Source organism: Condylura cristata, unplaced genomic scaffold (genome assembly GCF_000260355.1).
Source record: "Condylura cristata isolate star-nosed mole 26May11 unplaced genomic scaffold, ConCri1.0 scaffold00034, whole genome shotgun sequence".
Taxonomy (NCBI): Eukaryota; Metazoa; Chordata; class Mammalia; order Eulipotyphla; family Talpidae; genus Condylura; species Condylura cristata.
In genome coordinates, this window is record NW_004567135.1 from 3602209 (window position 1) to 3614380 (window position 12172).

The following is a 12172-nucleotide window of genomic DNA, read 5'->3' on the forward strand; positions in this document are numbered from 1 at the left end:
CTGCTGCGCCCTGGGGGTCCCTCCCTGGCCAGGATAGAACTCATGCTGCAGTGATGTGGACAGCGTCATAAGACTTTGCTTAGCTATGTCCTTGCACCACCAAGGAGGCCAGTCAGTGTTGATTCTGATTCTAGTGTAGCAACGGGCGTGACTGAGAAAACAGCCCCGTGGAGAGACTGGCATCGCATATCAGCACGTCCAGTGTGAGGAATCTTGAAACTCCCATACCGATTTCTTGTGCCAGAGTGATCATCAGATTTTGAAATGAAATTATATTCATGTATTCAGCGGAATGTTCTGCAAAATCACATAGGAAAACAGAGGAGAAATTTGGGGTGATATCTAAATAATGTGAATGAAAGAAGAGGAAAGAAAGAAATGGCTGTAAGGAGCCATTAGAAGCAGAAGAACAACACTGGGAATACGGTGTCTGTGGGCACGTGACTAGAACACAGCTGAGTCTGTCAACCGTGTCACATGCAAGACCAGGCTCAGAGAAACGGCCACACGGCATCACTGCGCCTAGGTAGCTGTTAATATTTTCAGCGCCGTGGTCTACTGAAGTCATAAATAGTTGGAGAATAAACTTCAAGTGAACATAATTGAAGCTTTCAGAATTGAAATCAGAAAATGTTTGCTCTGTAGGTGACATGACACAGTCCCATCAGTAGCTGATAAGTGAATCTGAGTGTGTTTCAGCCCACAAGCACAGTCAGCAGTCATGGACATGAGGAGGCCGCTTCTGTGTGGCCTCTTTCTGCAGGACATTCCTCACTAGCTAGTGATCCCTCGTGCTTAGTGGTCTCTGTGTTTTATCTGAAAGAAACAGAATTCAATATCTGTAATACTAGGAGATGGCATCAGTGTTTGGGGGAGCTCACAGGAATGTTTCTGTGGCTGGGTGATGATGGTGTTAGGTCACTGGAAGAAACTTCTCCTCTGCTGTGTCAGATGAAGCTGTATATGTATTGTACTGGAACTTTCCCTTAAGTATTTATAACTTATTGAGAAAGAAATTAGGCAAGCCAATGAAATGGAACTAAATATTATTTTTAAAAAGATTTATTTACTTATGCATACAGAACTGGGGTACAGGCCAGAGGAGCAGAGGGTGAGAGGCTTCGCCAGAGACAGAGTAGGGAGCAGAGCAGGCAGACGAAGTACACTGCTGAGGGGAGCAGTGGGTAGGTCAGCAGAGGTCTGCTGCACCCTGTGGTCACCTCTTGGGTGGAGATCGAACTCACACTGAAGTAGCTTACGCTTCTTAGTGCTGTGCTTTAACCTGCTGCGCCACCAGGGAGGGCCAGATTTTAGTATTTTTTACAAACATTTTGTCAGCAAAAAAGATTTTAAAATAAATAATACTTTAACAATTATTTACATCAACTACAAGTTTTATTATATAATTATAAAATTAGTGAATTTAACATTTATTTTTAATGATATAGGGAATTAAAGAAGAGCTATGAGATCAGACAGTTCAGGTCAGTCATTACTTGAATTTTTTTATAGATACATGATTTTTTTATAGGTACATGAATATGGCCTACATATTACCTTGATTGCAACATAAACTACATTTTTCACTAGATGTAAGCTCACAGTATTTGGAAAACAAAGTTTCAAACCAACTGAAAATTGCATTGAAAGAGTAGAAAGCATGAACAAGATTCTAAAAAAAGATTTATTTATGCATAGAAAACCTGGGGGGTAGGCCAATGTACGGGGGGTCAGAGAATTCACCAGAGACAGAATGGGAAGTAGAAAAGGCAGATTGACTGAAATACACTGCTGAGGGGAGCAGCGGGGAAACAGAAGTTGGCTGTGCCCTGGGGGTCGATTCCCTGCCAGGAAGTGAACATGGGCCTTAGCTGTCATAGTGGTGAGGCTTAATCTCTGCGTCTCCAGGGAGACATGAAGGCATAAACAATTTTAAGAAACATTATTAAAAATTATATTGCTTGCTTTTGTAAATGAATCACCTTTCCCTTTCTGAGTCGTATCTGTCTCAGTTTTAGGTCCAGACTGGGAACAAGTCATGAGCCAGGGATGAGAAACCACACAGCCATAACCACCTTCATCCTCCTGGGGCTCACGGATGACCCGCAACTGCAGATTCTGACTTTCATACTTCTATTTATTGCCTACATGTTGAGCATAACAGGAAACCTGACCATCATCCTCCTCGTTTTAGTGGATTCCCACCTTAAAACTGCCATGTACTATTTTCTCCAAAATTTTTCCTTCTTAGAAATCTCATTCACTACTGCCTGTATTCCCAGGTACTTGTACAGTCTGTCCACAGGAGACAGGACTGTTTCCTACAGCGCTTGTCTAAGTCAAATATATTTTGAATATATTTTTGTAGTAACAGAATTTTTTCTCCTGACCATCATGTCCTATGACCGGAACGTGGCCATCTGCAAACCCCTGCACTATGTGACCATCATGAACCCCAGGGTCTGCAAAATGCTTGTCTTCTGCTGTTGGATGATGACATTTTTGTTGATAGTCCCACTATTTATTTTGCTATTGGGTCTGGAATTCTGTGACTCTAATGCCATCGACCACTTTGCCTGTGATGCGAATCCTCTCATAAAGATCTCATGCTCAGATACTGGGCTCGTAGAGCGGATGGTCATTATCTGCTCGGTGTTGATCTTCATCCTGACTCTCATGTGTGTGGTTTTGTCCTATGCTTATATCATCAGAACAATCCTGAGGTTCCCATCAGCGCAGCAAAGGAAGAAGGCGTTTTCCACCTGCTCGTCCCACATAATTGTGCTTTCTATCTCCTACGGCAGCTGCATCTTTGTCTACACCAAACCTTCATCAAAAGACGACATGACCATGAATAAGGGGATCACATTATTTCCTACTTCCATCTCCCCCATGTTGAACCCATTTATTTATTCTTTGAGGAACAAACAAGTGATACAAGCCTTTAACGACTTAGTCACAAAATTGTACTCCTCTCAGGGAACTAGGGCAATGTTGAAGTAATATTCCATAAATCTTTTATTTCTATACCATTTATTTGCCTCTTTAAAATCTATTTTTCGATAAAGTAGAAAGTTCCATCAAAGAACAGCTTACTTTTCCTTATAGACTATCCTATTTGCTGAAAAAATGTACATGAAGAAAAGTGATGAAGGCAGTCATGTCTTTATGTTTATAACAACATATGTGAGTAAATGCAGAGATATAACTGAATGAATGCCCAGACAAGAACAATATTCCGAATTTATGGAATCAGAATTGCCTTTTTGGAAACTGAGCATGAAACCTAAAAACAGTAGAACGTTATCATGCTCTTTAGTGGTGATAATTTCAGAAACCGTTTTGTCAAATCTTTAGACAGGTTAAGATCTCCTTTAACAAATTCATATGTTATTTATTCAAGATTTGCTTTAAAGAGGAACTAGTGATGAATATTTCTTAAGAGGGAAATAAACTTTGGAATATAATGATGAAATCTCCTATCCGTGCATAGGATATGTAATTTAAAGCCAGACGTAAAAGAAAAACTTTCAATCATCCAACTATGTTTTTATGATCGATAGCATCTTTACAAGGAACATAGACTTGCTATATTATTTCCTTATGTAGTTATTCATGAACGAGGACTCCAAGGTAAATGACATCCAAAACCTTTTCTTTTTTTAAAGATATTTATTGGTTTATACCCTTTCATATCTTTTTGTCTCAATATGCTACCTTTTTCAACTGTTTTAAAACATCTGCTTGATACCAAACATTTTATCTTTTATGCTTAGTTTTATTGCTTCCATCATTAAAAAATTATGCCAAAAAATGTCAATTTATATTTTCTCTATATACATACTTCCTAGCTTGAACAAAGCGTCTAGACATTGTCTGCATTTCACAGTGATTTCCAGAATTGAGAGCAATATATAGTAAGTCTCAATTTATAATAACTTCCACATTCTCGTGTCTAAATATCTCTGTCATTCACTATGTAAAAAATGACAGTTAATGCTATTTCTTTTATCTACTCTCATGTAGTCAGCCACTACATGGATTCTAGTTTATTCTTTAATAATGAATGAAAAGATATGTTTCTAGGTTAATAATTCTAACAAAGGAAAACTAAGTCCTAACCACAAAGTGTCCAAATAGCTAATGTTTCCTAGTGATCTGTTGATCTCTAAGACACTGATTGCCACACTCATTTAATTAATAAGAATATAGTGAGGTACAAATTTTTTTTTGAGGTACAGATGTTTTTATGTCAATAAATGCTGTACCTTTATATTCAATAGTCATTTAACATGTTTGATCAAAAAAAGAAAACTCAAATTAGCTTCTACAAATCAATAGTAAGCCTGCCTTTGATTCCCTCAAGAATGGTCTGAGTTTATATTTTGAAAAACTCTGAAATTCCAAAGTATTTTTATATGCACATATTGGGCACCCTGCATTTCATCACGGCTGGTGGTAATGTAACCAGCTACAAATGTTCTTACATTGTAGGAAATTTTTTAGTGATAAATTAAAAATATACTTAAAAGTGTGATTCATTGTAAAAAAGTAGAATTTGTTTTCTGTAAGTTTTCCACCTCATTCTTACCACTACATATAATTTTGCACTGACAGAATATAGGAGGTTGAGTAGCAAAAATGCTGCCAAGCCAGCGCCTCAGAGAAATGGGAAAAAGCCACTAAGGCTGTTAATTCCAGCCCCTCAGATACCAGGGCGCGGGGTTAAGCCTGCTTACTTCTGACTGGCAGTAAGGTGCTTAAAATACTTGTCTGACTTACTATGAGGCAATGTTCTCTACATAGACTGTATATTCCAGTGTGTCTAGGTTCCGACCAGCCTAGTTTGTTTGAGCAGCTGAATTGCATGTAAAGATCCAGAGCATGTGCAGTTCTTTCTTTCTTGACTTAAAATTCAACCCAATTCCATTACTGTACCAAAATCTTTCCTGAGGTAACACTTTTTGAGGCTGTTTTCTGGACATACTATGTATGTGGAAGCATGAACCTCCCTGAACATGTGACCAGCATGGACTGGGGAATGAGGGTGGAGGGCAGTTTGATAATAGCAGCTATGAGATACGTTATGAACTATGTCCCCAAAATAGAAGGGGCGCTGTACTGATTCCTGTGTCAACTTGATGAGGCTAAGGAACACTCAGATAACTAGTAGAACATATCTGAGCATGATTCTGAGGGAGTTTTGGGGAAGAAATTAGCACATGATGGATGGGTGGCATAAATAGAATTGTTGTTTCTAGTGCAGGCAGGCATCCTGCAATCCACTGAAGTCTGACTAGAATAAGTCAGTGAAGTGTAGGCAACAAAATGAGCTTAAAAAATTGGTTGCATTTCTATATGCAGATATCTAAAAGAGGAAATAGCAAAGAAAACAATCCCATCAAACACAATTAGGTGTAGTGAAGCTAGATATTATGAAGTAATTGAATTTTCTACACATGAAAAGTATGAAATATTGTTGAAAGAAAATAAAATGTGAAGAAGCCGAATGCTATTTTGTACTTACAGATTGAAAGAGTGAACACAGTCAAAATGGCATCTTATCTGAAGTAACAGATTGGGTGTAATTCTTATATGAATTCTTTGTCATTGTTTAAGGAAATAGAGTGCGAATTTAAAAAATTTACATAAAAACACAAAGGCCCCAGATAACCAAAATCATCTTTACAAAAAGGATGAATAAAGATATTACAGTCCTGACTTCAAAGTATACTGCAAAGGTAGGTATAGTCATCAAAGCAATATGATGATTAAATAAAATGAACACTCAGGTCAGTGGAATAGAATTGAAAACCTAGAAGTAAGCCCACACACATTGACTATTGATTTGTGCTTATTAGGCAGGAACATATACTGGAGAAATAGTCTCTTTTCAACAAATGATTTTGGGAACACTGGACAGACACCATGTGCAAAATAGTGAACGACAGCTCTTCCTAACACTATACAGAAAAATTAATTCAAAATGCATTAAATGTGGTACCTGAAACCACAAATTATGTAGATGAAAACTAGGAGAGACATCCTCAATATTGGCCGTTGAGATACTTTTCTCAATGTGTAGATGCCCTCTTTTGGTGTTTAATTTTTAAAAGTGTTTTTTCTTCTACAAAAGGTTTATTTATTTATGATTACGGGGCTGGGGTACAGGCCAGAGGTGTGGTGGGTGAGAGGATTCACCAGAGATAGAGTAGGGAGCAGAACAGGCAGATTGACAAAGTAAACTGCTAAGGGGAGCAGCAGGCGGTTCAGAAGAGGTCTGCCATGCCATGTGGGTCAGCTCCCTGGCCTGGGATCAAACTCGTGCTGCAGTGGCTTTGTAGAGCTTCATAATGTAATGCTTTAACCCATTGTGCCATGAGGGAGAGCCCCGATATTTAAAAGTGCTTTTAAGTTAGTATACACGATGCTTATACAATTACTGAACATTTACTGAACAAAACATTCAATCATCTTGACAATGGATCCATATATTTCTTCAAGAAGTCTTTGTGGTTTAGAGATATTATACTCCAAAGACAGCAAAATATTTTGTTTAAACTGATACTCAACTGGCTAATGTCCTAAAGAGCTATGTATTATAATATTTGTATGATTTTGTATGGTTGCATGGAAAAACCCATATTCAATATCATTCTCAATGGAGAAAAGCTGAAGCATTTCCTTTAAGATTTGAAACAAGACAAGGTGTCTGCTCTTATCTTTGCTGTTCAATATAATACTAGAAATAGCCAGTGATATATATCTTCAGTGTCTGGTCACTACCCAATAATAAGGCAAGAAAGACATAGGGGGACTTGCCCTGCTCATGGGTTAGAATTAACATCAAAATGGCCTTCCTACCAAAAGCAATGAACAGATTCAACACTATTCCAGTAGAAATTCCAGTGACATTCTTAAAAGAATTAGAACAAATATCTATGAAATTCAAATGAAACCACAAAAACCCTGCAAATAACCAAAGCTCTCCTGACCAGAAAGGAGACTGGAGGTATCACACTCACAGACTTCAAACTGTACTACAAAGCAATACTATTTAAAACTGCATTGTACTTGAACAAAAACAGACATATAGACCAATGGACTCAAGTAGAAAACCCTGAAATAAACCCAGATACTTATGGACAACTAATATTTGACAAAGGAGCAAAGAATATGCAATAGAACAGGAGCAGTTTGTTCAAGAAATGGTGATGATAAAACTGGACTTCCACATAAAAAAAAAATGAAGCTAAACTACTTCCTCATACCACACACAAAAACCAGCTCAAATGGATAAAAGAATTGATGATAAAACTGGACTTCCACATAAAAAAAAATGAAGCTAAACTACTTCCTCATACCATACACAAAAACCAGCTCAAATAGATAAAAGAATTGGACATAATACCTGAAACCATAAAATATACAGAAGAAAATATAGGCAAAATACCATATGATATGCATTTCAGTAACATCTGTAAAAACACATCCTGCAAAGCTAGGAAAGTGACGAAAAGATGAATAGCTGGCACATCAAATTAAAATTTCACCAAAATAAATAGGCACACTACTGACTGGCAGAAAATCTTACATGTAATACTACCAATAAAGGACTGAACTCAAAAGATCTCCAAAGAGCTTACATGACTTAACAAAACCAAAGTAAACACTACACGGCATACACCTCAGTAACGTCTTTCAAGATACATCACCCAAAGTAAGGATAGTGAAAGGAAGGATAAACAGCTGGGACTATATCATATTGAAGCAAAAAATATATTACATAAAACAAATAGACACCCCGCTGACTGGGAGAAAAGTTTTGCACATAATACAAATGATAAAGGACTGATCACAAAGATACACAAAGAGCTGATGAAACTCAACAAATATAAAGTGAAAAACCCCATAGGAAAATCAGCAGAAGAGCTACAAAGACACTTCTCCAAAGAGGAAATGCAGATGGCCCACAGGCATAGAAAAAAAGGTTCAGCATCACTTGTAGTCAGGGAAATGCAAATCAAAACTACAATGAGATACTAACTCACGCCAGCAAGAATGGCACATATTCAAAAACAAGCAACAACACATTTTGGTAAGGGTGTGGAGAAAAAGGAACTCTCCTACAATGTTGGTGGGAATGCAAACTGGTGCAACCACTATGGAAAGCTATGTGGAGGTTTCTCAAACTTAAAAATGGAGCTACCATATGACTCAGCAATCCCACTGCTAGGTATCTACTAAAAGGATACAAAAACAATAATTCAAAAGTACATCTGCACCCTCATGTTTATTGCTGCCCTGCTTACAATAGGGAAAATGTGGAATCAACCCAAATGCCCCAAAATAGATGCCTGGACCAAGAAGATGTGGTATATATACACAATGGAATATTACCCAGCAATCAAAAAGATAAACTCATGCTATTTGTGGCAACATGGATGGAGCTGGAAAAGATCATGCTTACTGAAATAAGCCAGAAAGAAAGAGAAAAATACAGAATGGTTTCACTCATAGCAAGAGTGTAAGGGATCAGGGGAAAAATATATATAGTACTTGTAATAAAGTAAAAAAGCACATCAACAACTATAAACCAGAGACATTCTGTGAGGGAGTGGAGGGGAACAAGATCAAAACTGGGGCAGGAAGAACACATGGGCCTATGGTGATGGCACATGGGTGAAGTGGTGGTGGGAAGTCCATGGGGATTGCAACTAAGATGGAAAAGGTATACAAAATGAAGAATAATGTAAAAAATGTATTTGTATATAGAAAAGAATAAGAATTCATTCTCCTGATTTAATTCTAACATTTGAAAATCTTTTTTCAATAGTTCATTTGTACAATCCTTCTAACCTCTGCTCCTTAGGTTTTGCTTATAGGTTAGACTACTAAATGTAGAAAAATTATGCAAATTTGTACTTATTGACAAGGAAAAGTCAATTTTTTGACTGGTAAACTATTATTTTTTTTTATTTTTTTTATAAGGAAAAATATTGGCTTCAGGAACATTAAATTTGAAAGCAAAACCAATAGTTATGACTATGACATTTTATGTATATTTATATATATTCAACTGAAAGCACAATTATGAAATATTCTTTAATTTTACTCACACATTGCTATTGGTTTGAAGAACTGCCAGAATTTTTTTTTTATAGGGCAATTTGAACATGTTTATCAACACTATTATAACCTATTGTCTTTGCAGGTGCGTTTGCCTAACACTCTGTGGGGCTTTGCCAAACTCGGTTCCTGTTAGATTCATTAAGTCCTGAGTGACCTTCCGTCACCAGGGCCTTTATCACAGAGGGCCCTGCGCATCCATAAGAGACTGAGATATAAAACACTTCTCTTATGTCATTGATTAAAAACCTATTTCTGGTTCGAAATATCCAAAGTTAGGTTTTAGATTTTCTACTAACACCTTGCATTTGTCAGAGATTTAAAATAACGTGTTCTTATTTCAGTCCTGAGGCAATAAAAGAGTTTCTTAGCTTTAGCGCGGAACAGGCTCCCACAGCGCATGTGCGTGTGTAGAGGTCCGCGAGGCTCTGACAGCACACCTGTTCCCAAGGATGCAGCGACATGGCAGCCTCCGGGAAGGGCCCTTTCTGCAGGCACTGGCCACACTCCCTTCCCGGCGCCGGTAGGGTTGCATATTCAACCCAGGTCAGTCGTCTTCCATAGGAGTAAGTATGTTTGCACTGGTCATTCCAGGGTCTTTCTTCATTCTTATTTTTCCCAAACTGATTTGAGAACAATATTAGACTTCTATGTTTAAAACTACATAGTGTGAATCAACTTGGAGGTCTCAGTAAAAGCTAATGATTGTTTCAGATGATATTTTGTTCTAGAAAATTGAAATGGAAAGTGATCAGCAGGATGAGTAGCAATCACACATAGGTTTTGAAGAAAAGTGTCTTCAGTCGCTCATTGAGCAAGTGGATCAGAGTCTGTGGGGGCCAATCAGAAGTGATTTACTCATAGGATAATTCTGCCAATCATAATTTATTTATCCAAGTTATAAGTATATATATTTTTATTAGAATGTCAAAGTAACTGCAATGTTATCATTAGGCATTTCTGCTCCACTTAAGTGCAAATATTACAAGCAAATCAGTACATAGGGAACACCCCTGCATGCATTTACTGAATAAACATTTGCGAGTACCTGGGAGGAGGGTCTGACACTGAAGGAGAGAAATGATGCAGAATCAGAAACACTGTTTTGAGTAAGATGAAGCAGCAAGTCCTGAGGGATTAAGGGTTTTGCAATTTGTTTCAGAGGGTCAATTCCTAAGGAATTACATTTGAAGAGCAGTGACTGCTGTGTAATAATTTCTCTGCCTGAGCTTGGGCTAGGTCTCCTTTTAGGAATGGTTAACTAGGTAATTTCTAATGTAGAGCTGCTATCAGTTGTGAAGGTTTTGTTTTTTTTTTTTTGATAAAACATGTACTGCAGTTAAGAAAACACTGGGAAAAACAGTTTTTTTCTGATTACAAAATACAACCTAGAGATCAAAAAACATTTATTAAGAGTTATAGCTAATAATAGTAATAGTTTCAGTGAAAGTGCCTTTACAACTTTAACATGGAAGGAAATCATAGACTTGGATTGTTTATTTACAAGCAGAAATGTCTTCCTATGACATCTATTACATAATTATGGCTCAGCAAGAAATGTGCAGAACTCTGGTCTTCAATCCAAAATTAGAGCGAGCTGGAATGCTGTCCTTGGTACCCAACACAGCAGCGAATATTCCAAGTCTCAAGACTCTCCTGCTTCATGTAGGAAAGAAAACCCATGCAGCACGCTGGCAATCACTTAATGGCCATAGGTATTAGTATTTTATACTAAGTAAGTTTTGTAGTAATTTATGGCTAAATATAAAAAGTCGAGAAACAAGAAGAAAACAAGTAAAATAAAGAGAGAATGTATTAGTGGTAGGGATTTTAACTTAGACAATATCAAGGCATCTGTTTGGGTGTCTGGGTTGTTATGATGACTCTGAAAAGCTTCATGAATGAGGTTTTATTGAAGAATCTCACTAAAATGAACTCCGTAGTCTGATTTTAGAAACTATAAAATGCACTGGAATTATACTTCTCAGTAATCACCAGACCACAGCAAAAACAATACAGAGATTTGGCATAATATCTAGAAAACATTGGACATGATCTCAAAAAGTCCCTTTATATCATTAAACAAAAAAACATTTAAAATGTCAAAGTAGTTTTTCTAAGGTTTCTTACTCTTGTATAGGCAAATATTAAGTCCACTTTTTCTTTGATCCACTAGCATTTATGGAATGCTGAAAGCCCTTAGAAGTAGTGTGTTGCTGGGAGACAATGTTTAAAATAAGTAAAATTCACCAACATCACTTGAAAATCTAATCAGAGTTGCAAAACTGTAATCATTGGCTACAGCTGGAACAGTGATTGGAAAATCTCCTCCAGCCTATAGGTAAATTAGAGCTTAAAAGGGAGGTGGTGCACCCAGGTCAACCCAACAAAGGTCAGATAAGCCAAACTGAAAACTAGCTCTCGAAAGTGATTATAAAGCGTGGTCTGGGGGTGGGTGCGGGGGATGATCATAGGAAGGCGGCACCGTAGACTTTGGCGGAGGGCCATGGGTGTTTTGATGGTGGGTAAGTTGTAACAACAGCTTACCAGGGAGATCCTATGTTTTTAAACAAATGATGCAAACTAATGTTATTTCAGTAAGTAAATGAGCGAGTAAATAAATAAATATCATCGGGAAGGACTTCTAAGCTCATGTCTTATTAGCTGACGTAAACAGATTCCCTGCATGCTCACTTTTCTAAAATGCAAAATGTCAGTTACACTATGGCGTCCACTTATTTTCTGAAAATTATTAAGAGAAAGATAAAGCTTCCAGATCGAGGGTCGTATTAAAACAGCAAATCACGCCCAACGCGTAATCAGCGTGGCTCTGCCTTTGGGGTGTCCCGGAGTCTGTGGGCAACCAGCAAGCAGCAGCGTGACCCTCACCCTCACGGCTGAGGGGCACATTTCCAAGCTAACAATTAAGACGCTTTGTTTCTCAATAAGTCTACTTCTGGTATCCAGGGGAAATGTGTTTCCTTAAACTGGTGATGAGGACAGGCGCTCGGTCTGGAGAGGCCGGGACGGTGGTTGCTTCTGT

General features: G+C 37.7%; 1 protein-coding gene across 1 annotated transcript; it reads left to right on the top strand.

Moving 5' to 3' along the window:
• Window positions 1-2049: 2049 nt before the first annotated feature.
• LOC101630995 (olfactory receptor 6C2-like) lies at window positions 2050-3003 on the top strand. The gene has a single exon (XM_004692462.1). The coding sequence runs from the start codon at window positions 2050-2052 to the stop codon at window positions 3001-3003; it is 954 nt and encodes a 317-aa protein (XP_004692519.1).
• Window positions 3004-12172: the final 9169 nt, after the last annotated feature.

What these genes read in the sequence shown, in the direction of transcription:
- LOC101630995 (XM_004692462.1), top strand. Translation starts at nt 2,050, where the DNA reads ATGAGAAACCACACAGCCATAACCACCTTCATCCTCCTGGGGCTCACG.